The sequence below is a fragment of the Labrus mixtus genome, chromosome 4 (assembly GCF_963584025.1).
Source record: "Labrus mixtus chromosome 4, fLabMix1.1, whole genome shotgun sequence".
In the NCBI taxonomy this organism is placed as follows: domain Eukaryota; kingdom Metazoa; phylum Chordata; class Actinopteri; order Labriformes; family Labridae; genus Labrus; species Labrus mixtus.
This window is the reverse complement of record NC_083615.1, coordinates 21,123,497-21,145,402: the sequence shown is the minus strand read 5'-3', so window position 1 is coordinate 21,145,402 and position 21,906 is coordinate 21,123,497. Positions and strand designations below refer to the sequence as shown.

At 40.0% G+C, this 21,906-nt stretch overlaps 1 protein-coding gene across 9 annotated transcripts in view; it reads right to left on the bottom strand.

Moving 5' to 3' along the window:
- The window catches only part of ndrg4 (NDRG family member 4), a 59,215-nt gene that overhangs the window by 14,937 nt on the left and 22,372 nt on the right, over window positions 1–21,906 (bottom strand). For 3 of the 9 annotated variants that reach the window (XM_061036309.1, XM_061036305.1, XM_061036308.1), the window contains exons 2-5: window positions 19,622–19,712; window positions 18,160–18,318; window positions 13,150–13,188; window positions 2,722–2,827 (exon numbers count right to left, since the gene is read on the bottom strand). In XM_061036309.1, the coding sequence (XP_060892292.1) occupies window positions 2,722–2,827; window positions 13,150–13,188; window positions 18,160–18,318; window positions 19,622–19,699 (382 nt within the window). In that variant the 5' untranslated portion in view covers window positions 19,700–19,712. Of the gene's footprint in view, window positions 1–2,721; window positions 2,828–5,608; window positions 5,838–13,149; window positions 13,189–18,159; window positions 18,319–19,621; window positions 19,713–21,906 lie in introns of those variants that run through there. The other 6 variants (XM_061036310.1, XM_061036306.1, XM_061036312.1 and 3 more) reach the window with 4 other exon arrangements.

Here is a 21,906-nt window from a genome sequence, read left to right as displayed (position 1 = left end):
ATCAACTATTAAGGCTGTGTTACAAGATGCTGCCAGTATTTGTCTTTGCATTCCAACGTGGTACTTTTCAATTTGTTAGTACTTAAATTTGTCAAAGAATTCAACTTAGTAGATTAAATTGTGTCCGATCCGTTGTTTTACTTTTTAAATTTATGAAAAATACAGCAAATATAGGATAGGATAGGATAGGATAATACTTTATTGATCCCCAGAGGGGAAATTCGGGCGACCTTTTAAATATATTTATGGTTAAATTATGTGTATTAAGTGGCAACAAAAAGGGAAGCTCCACCCTTGCATTAGTAATTGCTCCTGTAAGGCCCTACCCATCCTTTAAAAAAATTGTGGATCTGCCACTGGTGATGGTGTAGTAGGTTACTTACAGCTAAGGACATCTAGACTTTCCTAGGAACAAGATATTGGATTTATTTTCAGGGGAACTCACGAGGGTTTCTCTAAAATAAGCGTTCTGATTCTATCTCGTGAATCAGTGTAGAAAAGTCTGAACACTGCATTCTCAAATAGCTCCATGTATAATAAATGTCAGCTCTCTGTTTGCCCTCCTCCCACCGGGCTCTGCAGTTGTCCTACTTCCAGCCCATGTGTGTCACACTCGGTGAAACCATGCAGCAACATTGTTTCCTCCTCGGGCTCCAGATGAGTTCATTTAACGGGCCAATTAGCACGACAACTGGGTTGGAGATAAAAAAGTAAGGGGAGTCAGGAGAGGTGACTGTGGACGCTCTGCCACGGTGCAGCAGGGTGCCAGTTTGGGAGCTGTTTTTGTAAATAGAGATGCTGCATGAGGACAGAGGTGAGATGTTTCTCCATCCCTCAGTGGTACAAGCTGAATCATCGGTCGGCCCTCGCAGACTGCACTCCCACTGACTTTGTGACCTACTTTCTCCCTCTGTTACTTTCTTTATGTCTCCGTTTAACCTCTCTCTCTTACCCTTTCTTTTTCTGAATTTCCTGATTCTTTATCTCTTTGCTTTAATCATTCTGACTGTCTGTTTATCTGTTTTCATTTCTTCCACGAAATTGTCTTTTCTAATTATCATTTTTCTCTCTCTCTTTGTTCTGTGCTTACATCAAGTCACTGGAGTTGTTATGAATAGAAACTAAAAGCTCCCTGACAATTTCCCTTTTTCCAGTGAGACTCCTTTCATCCTTTGCTTTCTGCTCCAACCTGAATGATGGTGCGCCACAGCCCAGTGATTTACTAACTGACTATGAATACTAATAGACTTGTGATTCTGCTGCAGCAGCAAAATGCAGGCTCTTCTCAGGTCTGTTGTATCCTTGGTCTATCATATTCTACATGATTTATTACTGCCATCTTGTTTCCTTTCTTGTCTTTCTTTGCACTTTTCATTTTCCTATACCTTGTTTTTGCACATTTGGTTTGCCTCGTGCATTTTTTCTTTTTCTATTTCCCTATGAGGAAAGGGAAATCAGCTTAGTGACATAATTTTAATGAAAAAAAAGGGCAGTAGGACAGACAACAAAATCCAGATATCTGCAGTTTGCAGAGCTGCACGGATCATCTTTGGTCCTTGACACGCTATCCTGCGAACCCCCACCAACCCTTTCCCACCTCCACCCATCACGCAGCACCGCAGTGCTGCCAGCCCCGCCCCACCTCCCTCCGCAGGATGGAGGATGTTTTTCTGACCTACATTTCATCGATGCCTCGCACACTCACCCATCATTTGCCTCCTCATCTTTTCATAATTCTATTTTTGTCGACTCTGATCACACGAGGACAAAGTCTGGCTCAGAGCATTCTTTCCCTCTCACAGTTTTTATTCTGTTTTCATCTCCTCTCTCTCCCACATACCTGTATTCTTCCTCACAGATTCACAGGTTTCTATCATTACTGTATACTGACTGTATTCAATTATTGATCACTCAGCTTGTATTGAGAGCTGGCGCAAAGAGGGTGCTGTGACTTTGTAGAATGTCATTAGAACATGATAAAGGTCAACACTCTGACAGTCCATATACCTGATAGAGACTCTGATGAGGCTGAAAACGATCTTTGGATCCCAAGAAGTTTCGTTATGATGCATGAGAAATTCATCATAATGACAAAGCATGAGGAAAAAATGTTATAAGAAGGTTATGACTTCATTTTAGCGATCTTAATTGCCATTTGCTAATACTGGCAACCTGGTTTTATATACTATAAATGGATTTGAGCTTGTATAGCACTTATTTAATCATCTGACTCAAAGTGCTTTTACACTGCAGGTCACACCTACCCATTCACATCCATTCACTGAAGACAGAGGCTGAGGCTGCTATGTTAAGTGACCATCAGAAGTAACTAATCCCATTGATACACACTCGTGCCGACGAAGCAACAGAGGAATTAGGGGTTAAGTGTCTTGCCCAAGTAAACATTGGACATGTTGCTGCAGAAGCTGAGGATCGAACCCCCAACCTTCCGGTTGAGAGACGACCGACTCTACCAACTGAACCACAGCTGGTAATTATTTTTCATCCAGTAATTTATTTTGAGTTTAAAACAGACTTTAATAAGCAGTTTCTGACACATGAAGTAATTTTTGTTTTCATAACCAGGCGATATGGATCTCTGAAATTCAAAAGTTGAGGTTTGTTTATTACAGGCAGGAAGAACTTAATGATATACAGGCCAATTATCACCTTTGGTAAGTACGCACACATGTTTGTTTTTTTTTTTTTTTGAATACTCACGGTTCAGTCCCACATCGTGGTAGGTGAGAATAGCGGGCTTGTTTCCTTTGGGTGCCCCACGGATCACCACGTGCAGCATCCCGTAAGGAGTCTCAACATCATGTTCCTGTGAAAACACACAAACACACTCTCACTCACCTGCTGGTTCACACTGTCAAATGTTTGTCAAGGAACATTTACACCTGAATCCACCGTGGGTAAACAGATGGAAGGAAGAGATGAAGAAATACATCTCACTGATCCATAACCTCAAGTGTTTCACTTTGTGAGACACGGTGCATCAATATGTTTAAACACGATGCAGTCATAATTGAACCTGCTTTTTATTGAGTTGCATTCACAGCTCCTGCACCAATTACAGGCAATCTATGCAGAACTATTCCACATGAATCTTTTGTTATTTCACAGCAGTATGGGGGTAAGGAGCCGGGGCTTAGTGAGGTCTGCAGAAAGGCCTGTAATTACAGTGAGCTATGAGCACTGTTAGTCCTGACAGGTTATTATTGGACAAGGACTTAACATGTCACGCTCTCCCATAATTAGAAAGTGGTTTAAAGGATTCAGATCCATTGATCTTGCATATAAGAAAAGATCTGCTCAAAGAGAAGACAGGTTTAGTTCATGTATTAAACCATTAATGGGCTGTAGGAGCACATAATGGATCACAAAAGACTAAAGCTCTTTGGATGTCTGCATGTTCATTTAAAGTCCCTTCAAATGATGACTTTATTAAATCAGTAATGTTTCTCCTTGTAGATTAAACTTCCAAAACAAAACCAAGCCAACATGTAAAAATAAAGGTTTTATAAAATAAAATAAATGTCCCGACTGAGACGGTGTATTCAGAAACAGAAGAAATTGGAAATATGTCACTGAATTGCTTCTGACAGAAAATACAGAATCTTAATTTAAATGAAAGAATAAAACGGGAACAGAGAGTACGCATATCAAGATGTGAGATACAATGTGAGAGGAATGATTTGAAACTGGATAGGGACCAACATAACGTCAAACCTAGAATGTCATTTCAATTAAAGTTAAAGAGTGACATTTAATCTGCATAACATATTAACACCATTATACTCTTTAGAATGAATCTGACATAAATCAGGTAGTGTCACCGATGTATTGACTAAATTGACTCACATTTAATCACAATGTGTTCTACCTGAGAACGTACCAGACAGAAGTGAAAACAATCTATTAAGATGTTTTAATAGTAGAAAAAAATTAAAGCTCAAAATCTTCTGTTCAAAGCTGCAGTCTTCAAATATTGTAATGCTCATTGTTTTATCGGTTTTTCAAATCACTTGGGAAGTCTTTGAAAATAATAAAAGTAAATATCTTTACTTTACTAGAGAAGATGCCAAATATGTCAAAAAAAAAAAAAACTTCAATCAATTGAAAGTGATTAGTAAATAAATAAACTTTAATCGTTTGTATGAAAAATTCTTGCTTAATTTATTGGCATATTAATTCATTTTTTGGTTTGGCAGCTTCTGTCCTGCATACTGACACAGGCCCCAAACATCTGACTTGTTTTGCATCAACAGACTGTTGATATGACCCACATTTTGTCAGCATGCGCTGGTCAGAGCCAAACTCAAAATGGAGGTACTAGATGTGTGATACCATTAGCTGTGCAGTACACACACACACACACACACACACACACACACACACACACACACACACACACACACACACACACACACACACACACACACACACACACACACTCACACGCACAGAGCAGAGTGTTGTTTTGTGATATGCTTGTTTTTTCTGCAGTGAACTGGACTGAAGCCTTTATTGATTATACTGACACACTTTTTTTATTTACTCAAATTCAAAGTAAACAAACACACTGACGCTGCATCATGACTGTCCTCCTGTGAGCTAGTCGTCACACGTTGAGTCATCTCAAATTCTCAATGAACCTGTCCATCACCCTGCATCCCTCTGCAGTGCATGTGAAACAGTCATTCAAAAACAGGAACAAACTAACTGCACTTATGGATTCAAACACTGTAGCTGCCAAAATTCAGCATAATCCCCCCTCAGCAGCACGAAACCAGGCAACCAGCAGTTATGAGTTAATCCATCCAGATTATCTCTCTATTACTTCAGCAACAACCACCATGTTATCTGTGATCAGCTTTCTAATTTGAGGCAGTTACTGCATCAGCGGCTTTGTTCACAGTCTGCTCTCAGTGACCGGATACTGGTAAACATGAGAATTTTCATGAGACAAAATCACAAATCCAGATTTTAACATAAGACATGTGATCTCACAGTCGTCTTTTAGCTTCTTCACACACACACACACAGACACACACACACACCTCATCCATTTCAAGGTTGCCAAAATGGATGATACTGCAGAAGGATAAACACGTCCCGTGCACACAAACACGCACGCGCACACACACACAGCATATTAATGTGTTGATCTGTAGAGGTGTGTGCATCTGTGCATTGCACTGCATCATTGTTGACGAGTTTAAGTGTGCCAGTGGGCCAGAGTCAAAGAATGACCCATCATATGACACTGACGCTGCAGTTTTTCCTCCTCAGTACTGAGGATAAAGACAAACCAGTCCATACAATCTTTGCAGCACAGCTACCTTTGTTGACTGTTACTAACAATTAAGGTTTTTAATAACATATGTGTATATATACAGTGTATATATATACATACATATATGTTTCTTATTGCACAGAAATATACAAAATCTAACATTGAGAGGCAAATACAAGCAGCTCCAAAACCATTATCTGATAGTCTGCATAAAAAAAAAAAAGGTGATCTCGGGTAGTTGACAAAAAATCAAAATATGTGGACTCACACTGGAGTATACTATATATCTTTTAATCACACACTCACCCCGTCCCAGCACTCAGGCATGGCTCCACAGTATGTGTTCTCTCAGCTGATAAAGAAGAGGAGGATGCAGACAGGCAGATGAGCCAGACCTCTCCTGTTTAATGGGACTAGGTCCTGGTGATCACTCCCTGTGTGATGGAGAGCTGGATGGTGATGCTGCAGGCTGCTGCAGTCTTTGTCTACTCGCCTCTATTCCCACCCCGGCTCTTAAGCTCCGAGCTGCAGCCCTCCCCCCTCCCTCCTGTTCTCCTCAACACTCCATAGGACACACATCAGAGTGTGCGGCAGGGTGCAGAGGATTTGCTCAGAGTGCTGCCTCCCTTTACACAGGATTGGTCAGTTGTTCTGTCAGTCTTCAGTCTGAAGGCATGCTCTCTCTCATCAGCATCACTGCTCTGGCTTGAACTGTTTCTGCTTGTTTTTTTTGTTTTGTTTTCACAGCGACCTTTTAATGTTCAAGCCTTTTGGCAAAAACAAAACAGCTGCTATTCATGGATGTAATTAGGTCACAAATTTTGATGAAAAATGGAAGAGACATCTACTGAAAGTCTACAGTTGGCCTGGACTGCACAGTATGCAGCATTGAACAAAGAATAAGAAAATCATCATGATATTATTGTTCAAAAAGGAAGACTGTAAATGACTTAGATATAAACCCACATCACATAGCCAAACATTGAAAAGAGCTGCCTTTAAAATGCTTTTTTTTCCAATGCAATGACTTTGATCTTGACGAAGAGTGGGTGAGAAAAAAAAGAGAAATGAAGAGTCCACAATGGTGAAAGGAATTGTGGCATATGAGCTGTATAACACCATGCACTGTTTGTGTGTATCAAAGTACTGTACACTGTAAGGTAAATGACTCCTCTCTTATATTTGCCTAAATGAACTCAGTTTTAGCTTTATGTCAACATCCCACAACTCGGAGGGTATAAACTATGTAAACAGACTTTAAGAACTTTTTGGATTTAGGGGATGATGATCACTGATGATGATCGCTTTGCCACTTCAGCCTGACCCTCAAAAACTCAAATACAGATGCATTGTTGGTCCTCAGCATCTCACACATCTTTCAGCATCTGCATTAGATGAACTGGACTCAAAGGCAACAACATGTAAGAATTCAGTTTGGTACGCTTTGGCACCAACTGAAGGTCTCTGAGTGCATCTGCACTGCTGTAAACACAGTGCTGTTATGCCTCCCCCACTTCTCCCCCTTTACAGACAATGTGCATCTGTTGACAAGCAGAGGAGCGGTGTTGTGAGAAGCCGAAGACCCATGTGGACTGACAATGGACAGTTATATGTGGGGATTTGGCGCAATAGCGACAACTTTTGGTGTAAAATGGATTTTATTTTGTGGCCAGCCTGAGACACAACTTGGGTTATATGACTTTCTGCACCCTAAAGCTTCTAAACATGAAACAACGGTGACACAGATAAACAATACAGCCTAATGGTACGTTGCAATCTGTTAGGCTACTGCAATCTGTGAATGTTCAGGAGCCTACTGTCCGCGGTGTAGCAACTAAAAAACTAAGCAATATAAAGTGGGTAACTGTGTAGCCAGTGTTTAATCATGTGGGTAGGGATAGGTCGTGGGTCTAATATTTACAGTCTGGATTTGACATGGGGACAATAATCGGGTGTCAGTATTGATACTTACAGGGGAGAGCGGAGGCGAGTCAGTAAAATAGGACCTGTGCAGGACTTTGGGATAGAGTCCCAAGTGAAAGACTTTTTTTTTTTTCTTTAAGGTTTATTTTTGGGCTTCTAATGCCTTAATTCACAGATAGGACAGTGGATAGAGTCAGAAATCGAGGATAGAGAGAAAGTGGGGAATGACATGCGGGAAAGGAGCCACAGGTCGGATTCAAACCCGGGCCGCCCTCTTATAGGTCCACAGCATCTGAACATGGGTGCACGGCACGCAATAACTACTAGGCTACTGAAGCCCCCACATTATATTAATTCAATGCACTCCATGACATTTTCTTCAAACTTGATAGGGATTTTTTTTGTTGTCTTAAGACACCCAATCAGAACCTTTTTTGTTAGCCTCCTCTGGAGGAACAGGGTCTGAACTCCTTCACCCCAACAGTTCACTTTTACATTGTAGAAAGGCTTGTTACATTTATCCAAATTAAAAGACATACAAAGCAACATCGCAAGTGATTTCAGGGCACTTCCAAGTTACTCATGCAAATTAAACATATAATTTGGCTTCTCTGCACTAAAGGTATGAAGTAAGAAAGCAGACATTACCTTCTGTGTTTATTTTAAGACAGGTCGTCTGTAGCCTCTGATGAAATGCATTCCATGTAAGGGGACCTGGACTGGCTACCAATATGTCAAGTTCTTATAAGGTCACCGGAAAACAGAAGGGTGCCACTTTAGGATCAAGTCTGACATATTTTAAAGATAAAAAATTGTGTCTGCAGGGAAAAGATTCAAATCAAACCCATCCATTACACAGTGATAGGAAACAGTTTGGTTCAACATTGTTGACTGTTTGCTTCCACCCACACCTTCTTCTTCATGTGAGAACAAAAGGAAAAGGACATGAGAGAAACTTGTGAATAAGACAATAGTCTTTCTTTCTATTTTTTTTTTTCAAAATTGTTTCCAACTAACATCTGAATCTTCACTTTCTAGTCATCTCAAACACAAACATTCATTTTGGTCGTTAAAGAAGTAGGAATGAATTCAAAATGTAGATCAAATGGCAGAATTAGAAATGAACAAATGTCCATTGGTTTATTTCCAACATTTTGGTGTTGCCATGTTGTCAGTTTAGGAAGACAATATAATCCTTTATATTTTCTAATTGATTGGATTCTATATTTAAAGTTAAGTTTCTTCCATAACACCTGTGTGCACTCTTTTAGCAGCATTATTGTTTATATCATGGAGAGATAATAAAGTTACAAAAAAAAGCCGACATAAACAAAAAAAAGGTAGTGGCAATAAAACTACATAAACATGCTTTTATTTCTTAGTAAATTGCCAAATTCAAAACTGACATTGACTCTTACACTGACGTAGCCTATAATACTTGTAGAAGTGTGAGAAGCGTACGTGCATATTCACTTGACTGCAATGGTGTCACAGTGCCTATCATGCGAGCAGTAGAACGAACACACACACACACACACACACACACACACACACACACACACACACACACACACACACACACCGGAGTGTCCCTCTCTTTGCTGTCTGGTGTCATTTAGCAGCCTGGCCTTTTGTTTTACCATTTTCCCTCCTTTCTCTTTCTCTTCCTCTATCCCTTCTTTTCTCTCCCCATCTATCCCCCTTTTCTGTTGACAGAGCACACAGCGTGCTGACTCAACTTTAAACGCCACTCTTTGCTGTCCCCTGCCTCTCTCTCTCTCTCTCTTCCTCTATCTGACTTTCCCCCCTTTTCTCCACAGTGGAGATTAATTCGCTCCCCGCTGACTCAGCATCACTCCATCTTTTTTAAACATACAATCTCTGCCAGCATGTTTGAGAAAGAGCCATGGGCAGGGAAAAGGCTTAACCGAAAAGATCAGATTGGAAATGTGGACGACTGACATTTTTGATTACTTTTATAATTTTTAAAGAAGTCCTTTGATTAAAGAAAAAATGTAGCCAAGGTTACTTTCTTTTTGTCCTATTCCTTATCTGTTTATTTACTTTCTCCGCTGATGATGACATTTCCCATCTTGTAAACTGCTTCATATGCAGTGTCATAACACCCTCCCCAATCCACACACATATAGTCACGCGTGTCCGCCAACCCGCTTTTTATATCGACTTAAATGTTATATATTGTGCCTAGAAGTGTAAGCTTGCTGGATTTCTTGAATCAATCTATTGCATGATCTAATAATTAAATGGAGTTCAGTGCAGATAAGCCAACTTGTATGTTTAATTTACCGGTGTAGCTTTAAATCAAGCAATGTTACTTTAGTTCTTTTAATTTTGAATTTCATACTTGAATTTCATTCTCTGTTGAATTAAGCTAAATTCGTTGTGTTAGGTTTGGAAATATTCTAAAAACAATGCAGAAAACTTTTTTCTCTCCCTAAAGACGGACAGGTTGGGAGGAGTCGAGGAGAGTGAGTCACTCTGAGGAGGGAGTAGATGGAGGGGTTGACTAAGAGAGCCTTTTAATAGGTGGGGGCTCAGTGTGGAATTCAGCATGACAACCTGCAGGCTCCAAAATAAATAATTGGCTCTTTAGAAGAGGAAAGACAAGATGAGCCATTGTTTAGAAGGAAGAGGTGATACATTACATTATAAAATATGTTTTGGGGCAATTCTTGGCGGTTTTTATGTATCGAACTTTGGATATCTCCAGCGCCTTTTTTGAGCTGCTTTTGGGAATTTATCCACTGAGGAATTATGCCTGAAAAGATGTCTGGACTTACTTCTTGCTCTGTGCCTCTTGCGCTTCTACTTACAAAGCCATTACTTAGTGGAAACCACACCAGGACACTAATATTACGCCATTATGGATGCAATGTGGAAGTAAAAAGGAGTCAGGATAATAATAAAAGGAGGAAGGAGTTATAAACTAACTCTGTTTACTTTGGTAAAATACCAATACTGCAAACTTAGCTCCAGCAGCCACACAACGTGCATTCTGTAGTCGCCATCTTGAATCCAACTCTACTTATTAATACCATGTTCAGCTAACATATGAATTACAACAGTGATAAAAAGAAGCAATACATGTAAACACAACTCTATTGTCAACAGGTCATTCAACAGGAGCGTACAGTGTAGAAATGGAGAGGACGTAACCTACATGAAGTCACCCCTTGGTATAATGATTATTGTTCTGTAGCCCAGAGTTTGACATTTTCAACATTAGGCGCTAAAGAGAAGCGCTAGCTTGGAAAATGTCAAGTAATTTTAAGATGGAGTTGAGATCTTTTTACATTTTCATATTGTAGATCTTTATTTTCCTCAGGTTGACATAATGCACATTATTGGATTTAATGGTAACTTCACTTACCAGGATAACTTTATTTGGACTTTCCATACTACTGCAAGGGCCTGACTTACTAAGAGTACTGCATGTTCACTCAAAGAAAATGCACATTTGGTTGGTGTGCAATTTGTGGGTGATCAAGTGAGAAAAATTACGTGAGTGATAACAGGCGGTGGCGGTATTGAAATTAGGCTTAAGCAGAATGACTGCAAGCGCAAAATGAAACTCAGCCCCATGTAGTAAAAGGTATTCGTGGAAGAGACTAATAAACATATTTTCGAGTTACAGACAAGAAATCTGAATGTTACAAAAAGAAACGCGATATGGGAGGCCCTAAGAGTAACTGTTTGATATTGGGTACTTTTAGGTTACTCATGGTTATGGTTGGCAGAGTGATATGTCTTTACAAGTGAAGTGATGTATCAGAGTTGTCGTTGTTTAGTCAGTCCATGTTGTGCTATGCTACGAGATGGACAAGATGCACAGCAGCTGTTGTGCCCGTGCTCTTGCTTAACCACACCGAAAGGTATATTTAGTTTAGTTTAGTCTAAGTGTATATAAACAGCAAGACAACCAACTAGTAATCAACATCAACCCTATGATACACCGCTATATTATCAAAGTCTATATACAAAGGCTAATCCTTTAACTGGCTAATAAGAAAACAGTATTTGAAATAGAATGAAATACTAAACAAATACCATTTGTTGTGATGGCTGACTGAAGTTGTTAATTTTATTAAAGTAAAGAAGCTCAAAGAGTTTGTGCAGTAGAGGCCTCGCTTCACACTCCCACACATCTCCTGAGGGAGTGAGGAGTGAGCAGCAACTGAACAAAACAGAGTTACTTAAAATAACTGTTCTTTTCAGCACAGCTGCCTGCTGTCTTCACTGAGGAAAATAAACCTTGAAGATTAAACAAAATATGTAGCTGATTCAAAGACCATACAGCACAGTGGCACGATCCTGAAGCTGTTTTTAAGTTGTTTAACTGAATTTCAACTTGAAGTTTACTAACCAGATGCAGTCAAACCATTTTACTTGTGTGAATTCACTGATCAATATTGGAGAACTCTAATAATAACAGTTTAGCAAAAATGTGCCTGCAATAACTTGTTTGTGAAATTTACTTCAGGAAAGAGGGTTGAAGAGGTTTTAATGATCAGTGTTGCACGGCCTATCAAGACAGCAATAAGCCAGAGGCAGAATCTTTCATCGTCCTGGCAGCCAGCATGCAGAAATAACACAGCTCTTCATTTAATCATTTGAGATCTTGGAAGTGTCAGGTTAGAGTGTGAAGAAGAGGTGTTTAATGAGAACCATCTTTTCACTCCTGTCTGATACATAGCACATGTCTGACTAAAATAAACCCGCTGTACAGTAGCTGTTAAATATGTGAAACTTCACTTCTGTAAAAAATTCACCAACTGATGTCGTAATGGGTCCAAGAAAGTTTTTTTGCTCTTCTGCCGTTAACAGACACGGGCCAAAAACAAGTGAGAAATGAATCATTTTAAAAAATTAAGACAGGACAGCACCTAGTATTACATTTTTACCAATCATTTGATCAAATGAAAATGGGATTTTATTTTTAAATATAAAGGTATTGTTTACAGTGTTTTACAGAAATGTACACGGTCCTGGGCCTTGTACCCAATTAAAAAAACGTAATCGGCTTTTATGAAGCATCATGACTAAAACAGAATACTTTCACATTCATTTTTTTTTACAAAAGTTTGATTGTTTCTGCTGCCAGTCTTAGCTTTTTTCAGTTTCTGTTGGTGCTTGGAAACTGCTTGCATAAGCTTCTGCCCAGTGAGCAGCTGGCCACACTTTGAAACAAAGAAGCATTGTTTTGGCTGTACAGTAGGATGTAGCAGCATGCAGGCCTTTCCCGTGTAACCAACAGTAAGACATGAAATACTGCTCAATAAATATTGAATGCTCACGCAGTTGTGTAATCATTAAAAGGTATAATATGTAACATCGTAGACATTAATATAGCAGATATTAAAGGAGTGAAGTCAAACTCCCTCTGGGTTTGTTGTTTTCAGCTCTATGTGCGTACGGGAGGGGATGGAGCTTTCTTCAGCTTGATCATGTTTTCTGTCAGAGGCTCAAACATGTTTCATTCAAGTAAACCTCTCCATCTCCAACTGGTGGCCCTACCAGGTGGGGGAAGACGGCCCCGCCCACTCAGGGAAGCTGTAGTAGAGGTATACTTTTTAAGTGAGCCATCCTTAAAAAATGCGATTGATCTAAAATCCATACCATCACTATATCTAATAGTACTCTATTACGCCTATTGTTTTGAGACAGTGGCTTTTAGAACATCTTAAATCTAAATATTTAGCCGTATGTTATTACATATAGGCTATCTATGTTCCATCGTCCTCTTTTTATTTTAGGAAGATATGATGATTAATCATGCCAGCACCAAGAGAACAAAGAAAACAAAAGACGAGAAGCAATGATAAGAAAAGGTGACAGGGAGGAGAAAGAGAGGCAGGCTCAATCTTAAAATAAGAGCAGCAAACAGCACACACATCCCCTCATACCTTCCAATCTCCCACCGGCATCAGCTGTTCACAGCTCTCCTGCAGAGAAAAACAACCAGAAACAGAGAAGAAGAAAAATAATGAGAATATACAGACAAACCTCACAGATGAAAGGGTGCATCCACTGTTGGAGCTGAAGGCAGCACAAGCTGTGCACTGTAGGTCCAAACCACAGACACAGAAAAAACTCAGTTTCCCAGAAGCACTTAGCACTTAGCATCCAATAATTATACATGTTATATATTCTTTAAGTTTTTAACACTGACTTCATTTTGAGGCCCACAATCAATCCAATATTGTCCTTAGGTGTTTGAACTATTTTAAAGGAGCACTCCAACAATTTAGTCATGCACTGCATGAGACACTCACACAAGACATATTTTAAAATATTTACATTTGAAACAACAAATGATAAAAAGACTATAGTCTCTAAAGTGAATCACAGTGACTCAGCACTAATAACAGTTGGATGGGATTAAATTGTGTCACAGATAACAAAGATAAACATACTAGTTTATGTGAATTGGCTAATTTGTTTTTTTCAGCTTTTATCGTTGCATTCAAAGATTTATCTATAGACACAGAGGCTGTACTTATTGTACTGTGTTTCTCTTTCAAGCATCTTTGAATAACTCAATCTTCAGTATGAGCTCACCGCCTGTCAGACTTCCTCAAGCAAATATCTACTACGCTTGATAACCAACCTGTTGTGATACTTTTAAAGCACACGATCCTACATTTCTTATAATGCAAGAACACAGAGGCTTTCAGACCCTGCAACATGCTTTTAATGAGGTGACAATTGCGAGTTAGTTCAGGCTGCACTGACTTCACTCTTGACATACATCATTATCCACAGTCACCTGACAACACCCCCTTTAATTAGCGGTCAATTTAAGATGAAAGGTTTCCTGACATTGCCAGCTCTCACCTGCACCAGTACTGCACTGTTGCTCAGTCCCACTATGACCCCAGCATCCACATGTGGCTCCGACTTGGGTTTTAAGATATACAACTGAGCTGGGAAGATGTAATCAAATACAAAAACATCTGCCTGGTCTACAAAATTCTGCATAACACCGCTCCTCCTCCTTTGAACTAATTCATAACCCAACATAACAACAGCAGTCAGATCAAAGAAGTACCACACGAGGTGACCTCCTAATTCCACTTGGTCAACTATTATTTTCTGTTAGAGCAATACAAAACTGGAATTCACTGCCGACAACTATCAAAGCTATAGATACTCCACCTTTACAACACTAAACATGGCTGTCCGACAACTATAACTGCACACATTATTCTCTGTCTGGTGAGATATGTGTGTTTGATGTCACATAGTCATTGCTGCTGCCGCTCCATCTCTGCTGCCTGCCTCCATGTTATGTGTTGTATGTGCTTTCAAGGTGGCCTCTGTGATTATTCTTTTCCCTCGTCTCCCCTGTATTGTCTTTACTGCATGAACTGCTTTGATGTCTTTGCTCCATCTGTGCTTGCTCCAATTGTGTGCGACATGTTGTATGTCTCTCTTCCTTTTGCTTAGGCCTGCTGCAATTATGAATGTGATGTAATTTTTCCTACTGCATGTCAGGTTGCCTACTACTGACAACTGGCCGGGGGTTACAGCTGGAAATTAGCCGCAAAGGCTAAAGCTGCTCCTTTAACTGTACAGTTATTTAAATGGGACTGTCAACGAAACAATAAACACATAAACTAAACTTAACTAAATCCCATCACTCAAATTTTTTCATCATCATCAAAAACTGCCAGGAGTGATAAGAACAGAGCCTAGATGGCAAACACAAACTATGTTCTTCTGCAATATTTAAATGATACAAACATGATTTGTCTGACTGAAATAGACATGTGATTATTTTCTACATCAAGTTTTCTTCATTGTTGTCTCCTATAACCCTATAGACCTCGACATGTTTATTTATACCTACAAAGTAGAACTTTGGACAGAGTGTTTCAAAGCCGAGTAGAACAATTTGTTACATTTTTATTCAAGGGTAGAAATGTTGGAGTCCCCTAACAGAACATTTTGTGAAGTGTTCCTCATTCTAGAGAGTCAGTAAAAGTCATTCACTGAAGTGCTTTTAGGAGACTGATGGGGAACAAATCAGCAGTAAAAAGTGAGGAAAGGTGGTGTCTTTAAACACAGGATGAGAGAGAGATCTGCAGCCAGATTTCCCCCTAAAGAGGAGCTCATGAACAACATTGGAGCAAAAAAATGATGCATTTTTCATCCGTCCGCAGTGATGAAGGAAATCAGAATCCCTGTGAGGCAGTCTGACTCCTTGTCTGCCAAAATAGTTTGAAAAATTCAGCTGCGCTGATTGATGACCAGCTGACTCTAAAAGAATTGACAGCTCTCTGAATTTCTTGTCAGTTCAAAAATATGTTTGCATTCAAGTCTTGCAGAAAATGTTTTTCATGTGCTCACTCTTTCAGGAATCTGGTCTGATGTGTTGACATAAACAGGTTGTTTTTTTTAAATCAACATTAATTGCATTCTGCTGTTTCTGGAAAATGACACATGATTAAGAAAAGAAACATTTCAATGCATCTGCCATTTTTCAATTGTACTTAAAGCTCACATATCCAAACCTGTGTTATTTCAGCACATGTTAGCTTGTTCCTGCACTGCCACTTTTGTAAAGCGCATGGCAGAGCGGGAACATCTGGAAATCTGGAAATTAAATGAAGGGCATGCAAATAAGGTTAGTCAGTGGTCAGAACAGTCAGACAGATGGTTTCGACACTGCGCCCTTGTTAAACATGCATGAATAAGGTCTTGGTTAGAGGTTAATTTAAATTGAGTTCATGTGAGTTCTGCAGAGACATCTGAAAGAAAATATGACAAGATTAAAGAAGGATACAAAGACAAAAGGAATGGTGGTGGGAATACACGTGGAAAGAAAGTGTGAAACACTTCAGACCAGAGAAACACCTAAAGAGAGAGAAAGATGTGACTACAAAAAACCTCTGGTTCTGAAGCTGCCCTTTGAGAAGAATACAAACTGAAAAAATATTGAATGAGCCGATAACTTTCCCACCAGGCCAGGCATCATCAGCTGAGCATTTGAAGATATATGAGGGAAGAACTCCAATAAATCGATGATTTCCTTATTCAACTGAAATTTTCCTCTGAAAGGGCAACTTCAGTCTCCTGTGATTTCATGCAAATGATTCAGTGTTTCAGAGGGGAAATGTAAGGGATGACAGTACGGTGGTCGGACCAGCAGGTGGCACCCTTCTCCTTCTTAAAACTCCCACCCCGGTGTAGAGCATGAATACCAGCATGAACAGTAGCTGAGTTTGTGTGGGTGATCATATTAAAATTGAATATTTGGCTTGAGTCTCACAAAAAAAAAGTTACATTTTGTTTTAGTGAAAGTGTCTGAGGGAGAGATTATTCCTTAAATCCTCAAGAAACTAAAGTTGAATGTTGTCCTCCTTAAGCCAGGAAACGGCACAGGTGATCGCTCTGACTCTGTTAAGTGAAATACTGCTCAGATGTAGGCTGCCTTGTCGAGCTGTGTTGGACCAGTGTTGCGTTGCGTTTTCTGCTTTGATGTTTTCCTCCTGCCTCTGATCTCGTAGTCTCTGTGTCTCGAGGCTGGTTTTTTGTATATGGAGATTTTGCCCCAGATTTTAGCATTTCAAAAAAAAAAATCTGTCAGTTGAAAAGCAGGGTAACTCCAGAGATACTTAATTCATAGGTTCAGAAGGATGAAGGGGAGGTTTACAAGTGTGATACTAGGGGCGCAATGACTGAAGGCATCCTGAGAGGGAAAACAACTCTTGTTGCACAAGAAGTGTCACGAGTGACATCAAGTCAAAGACTGATCTGAAATAATACAAAGCTTACCAATAAGGGTGCATAGAGGAGTAGGTTGTGTTTCGTTTTCTATGTGTTGTACTGAATCTGGTCCTACTTTTAAAACTAAGTACACAATTCACTACAAGAACCTCCTGCTGTTATTGCTGCTTATATGATGTTAAGATTTGCGGCCAAATAATCATAGAAAAGTGGTAAAATTAGGGCCAACGAAATATGTTGATGAATGCATATAATCCAATCTTTAAGGTTTAAGGAGTTTGTTTTCTGTCGACACTTAGCTTTAATGGTACTTTAATGAGTAGCATTACATTTCTTTTAAGTAAGATTTCAAATTAAGAACATTTAATAACAAATGAGGATTGTTAAAGTATAGCTATTTTGAAGAAAATTTGCAGTTCTTCTCATTACAATGTCCACAACTGCAAGTGGCATACATGTAAAGCATCATTTTAAACACATGATACAGCAAGACTAGACTCAAAAATGTATCTTTTTATCGTCAATCTGTGAGAGTCACCGATAGTACCAGGTATATTCCAGGCTAAGCCGTTCAACAAAGTTAAAAGAGTTCCTGCCACTGACAGAGCCATGACCATTTTTAGGGCACTCTGCACAGCCCTGCCATTAAACTCAATAGCAAAGGCTAATTTCATGCAGACTCAGCATCACCAATATTTTATATAAACTGATGTTGCTAGTTAAATCTATATAGCTCAAGTTCATTTGGTAAATGACGTTACATTACTGTTCATTGAGCACGTAATTTAAAGTGTCATTTTCAAGACACAAACACACACGCTTTGCCTTCAGAGAACAGTTCATAAAAACAACTAGAGAAAGTAATGGTTCCATTTTAAAGCAACCAGATTGAAGCCAATAGCATGCTGTGTGGAAATGCTGCATTATAGTATCACAGCAGCATTTTAACTTAACCACTGAGGAGATGACAGGAGTGACCTTCTGTCATGTTGCCTGAGATGAACCTAACTACAAATGCTGTGTTGTTTTTCTAGATCATGATCCTGCCTCTGGTGTTTAGGTTTTTTGCTCAGCTGGACTCGGTTCATTTTTCTAATTTGCGTTCCGTGTTGGCATTGTTATGTCTGTTTCCTAAAAGTGCGCTGGCAGATGTTTCCACTCGTTCTGCTGGTTCTGGTAGTTACCGGGATGACCCCGCTGGTCCGACGGCGGGTCTGGCGGAGCCAGTGCCGTGCGATGACATGCCAACGGTGATTGGGGCGGCTGGGGGGAGGGGGTTGGTTAAGGGGCACAGTGCTGGCAGGGCACGCTAACCCCCCTGATGCCTCCTCTCCTTTATCCTGCTGTTTTGGGGAGACAAAGCAGCAACATACAGTAAACAAAACACATCATTCAAGATTCATTTTCTGAAGATACGTGTAAGGACTTCATGGACCCCGGCTCACTGGTGATCCTCAGCTAGAGTCTTAGTGAAGCTCCAAAGAAGACCCATCCAGCCTCACTTTGCTTCTACATGTGCTCAAGAAAGGTCAAGCTGAAGTTTGTACCCTTCCTTTGTTAGGATTCGGGGACCAGCTGGATAAGGCTGCCCACATGCAACTCTAAACCACGAATATTCTGCATTCACATGACATGGGAAGCACTGTAAAACAAAACAAATCAAACATTTCAAATTGTTGCTTTTAGCCATCAGGAAATCTCTATTGAGGCCATAAGAAGTTGATTCAGCATAGGTCTATAAGTAATCACTCAGTAAGTGCTCTTAAAGGTCACACTGTTGTGCAACACCAGATCTACAGACTTCCAATGAGCAGGGAGGGAGAGAGGAGAAGAAAAGCTAACATGTTCAGTAAGTGGCTTCACTGATTCCACCAGCAGAACTAAATGGTTTGTCTGGAGGAGAAGAATAAACCAAGATGTCGTTCAAGTCGTTCAAGATGTTGTTTTCCTGATATTCTGGTAGGTAATGTTTTTTGCCCCCTGTTTCTTTTTCTGCTTTCTACACTATAAAACAGCCAGCCAGTTATTCATTCACACCTTCATTTCATTTAATCTCTGACCCAGCACCCTTTATCTTCTTTCAAGCCTTTTTTCCATCCACACCACTTGAACAGTATGAATAATAACCAGCTCCTCCTACGTAGAAATGGCTGTTTGAAAAGTTTAAGGGGAGCATTAGTCTTTCTCAGGCATAGATCTTAGCTGCACTTAAAGTTGCCTGACATCAGACTGATATGGCTTGCTACCAAGACTTTTTCTTTAACAAGTAGCTCTCAAACATTGAAATGTACTCATTCAGCCACAACTTGTTGCTTTGGGAAGTGGACTGGAATAAGTGGCCTTTACATAACCGCCCACTGCCTGTTATGTGCTCTCTGTTTACTTCTCTTTTTGTCCTCCTCCTCTTCCTCTCAGCTTTAACAAGCTTTCATCTTTCCCTGGTGTAGTTGGATGGGTTCATTAATATCCTCCTGTGCTGGTAAACATTGTTCAATTATAAGGCAAGCTAATGAGCATTAACACGCCTTATTGCACCAGGAGTTTCAGAGTGTGTCATGGTGCACATATTTCACAGCATGTGACCAGTCAGACAGGAGGGTAAATAGCACAGAGGACACACGGGACGAATAAAACAGGTGGACTGACCATGTCTGAGTCTCCTCCTCGCTGCTCCGGCAGAAGGGGCTTCTCCTCCGTGAACTGTTGCTCCTTCATCCCCGCCATCCTAGACAGCAACCTGCAATCACCATGCCGACCCACATATACGTGCAGACACACATACACACATACACACACACACACACACACACACACACACACACACACACACACACACACACACACACACACACACACACACACACACACACAGATGCACCAAAAGTTACACTATCATTTCATCATGCAGACTGCAGTCTGTGCAGACAATGAAAAACAAAAAGTGTTGGCATTTGCATTACTACCAGTGGATTAATTGATGATGGCTGTTTGGTTCAATTAAATGGAATTATGGAATCATTTCACAAATCCACAGTGTGAAATTATGGAAGGAATCAGATAACTGATTGAATGTGGTGTTATTGAGACAAAGATTCGACATGGTAAATGGACTTGAGCTTATATAGCGCTTTTCTAGTCTTCTGACTACTCAAAACGCTTTTACACCGCAGGTCACACCTACACATTCACACACTGCAGGAGCAATTCGGGGTTAAGTGTCTTGCCCAAGGACACATCGGACATGTTGCTGCAGGAGCTGGGGATCGAACCCTCAACCTTCCGGTAGAGAGACAACAACTAACAACTGAACCAAAGCCGCCCCCTCAACATGGGGATGTTCTCAGTACAGTATCTCAGGTAAGTGATTTTCTCCCCTTGCTTGTGAAAAAACAAAGATTCACTCCCATTGGAGTTGACATAGATGCTAACTGACCACTGCTTGAAACTTACAAGAAGACTGAGTCCAATCTAATGAGCCTTTTGTGTTGAAGGAAAGCACACAGTGATAACAGTTGTACACAAATGCACTATTACACGCCTACACATCAACACACACAAACAGTGGGGTCAGACAGTGTCGGTACAATATCACGGCTAGAGGTTGGCATCAGTCCACCAACACTGGAACACAGAAAAACGCCACAACACCTCACACACTCTCTCACACTGGATTCAAATGAGTCTCTTACATTACATGAACTCACTGGTACTCTTGGGCTCTGTACTACAATCTGTGTTTTCCCTCAGAGATTTGTGATGCTGGAGAGTGTGTTGAGAAGAGTCATTATACAACAGGGATGTCTGGTCACTGTGCCATACACACCACAAAGGCATGCAAAGAAACCAACAATTTGAGAGTTCCTGTCTCAAAGTAGAGTTTGTAGCTGTCCTTTGACAGATCATTTTTGACAAATGGGTTAAGAAAGCTGCCAAGTTAATCAAGAGGTCATAATTAAAACTTTGAGTGACATTTTGACATAATCAACTTTCTTGTTGATTGTTAGCTATTGCCACCTCTGTTTAGAAAGTAATCTCTGCATAATACAAATGTAGAATCTCTATGCAGAGAAACAAGTCCAAGTAGTATTGACCATCATGTATCAGCAGACTTTGGTGTTTGTAGGAAAAGCTGTCCATAAGGAGTAACAGCAGGTGGAACACAATCTGCAGTAATGGCCTCCAGACAGCCATTCATGGTAATCCAACAACAATTCATCATCTCTTTAAAGAACAAAGAGATGTGTGTGCAAGCTCTAAAAATGTAAACCTTAGCCAACAATCTGCTTGAAACTGTCGCGATAGACAGTCAAGGTCTAAGTTTTCCAACTTCTAGAATGCATTAGGAAAGATCGATCCAAACTCAATTCAACACACAAAGCTTTTTTGAAGTTGTATTCTTGGAAGACAGTCCTGATAAAGCTTGGAAAGCAAATATAAGACCCATTAATTTCACTTAAATCAGAAGCAAATTGATTTCTCTGGCTCTAAATGAACTAAGTCAGAGTAAAGCCTCTGTGTAACTAACTATTTATAGTTTACTGGAGACCCACCAGAAACAGATAAACAGGGGTTGTAATGAACTGTTAAATCACATTGTTTATATTTCAGTCATTTATGGAGGGGCATATTTCCCCTTTGCTTTGGAGCTGAACACTGTTTTTGATTTTTGCTAACTGGACTGTAAACAACGCAGAACACAGAATTACAGAAAGTTTGCTTGTTTTCCAAGAGGCTTAGATCGTCATCATATGATGACAGACAATGATTGCTGATGGATTTCAAGATGGTCAGTTTTGTTGAACCCTATTGCTTTACAACAAGGAAGAAAGAGTTCATGAAAGCTGTCATGCTCATTTTTTGTTGAGTCTTCAATTGATAATACTGTGCATGTTGAATATCTTATGTATTGTATTATCAGCAAGCGTGTTAGC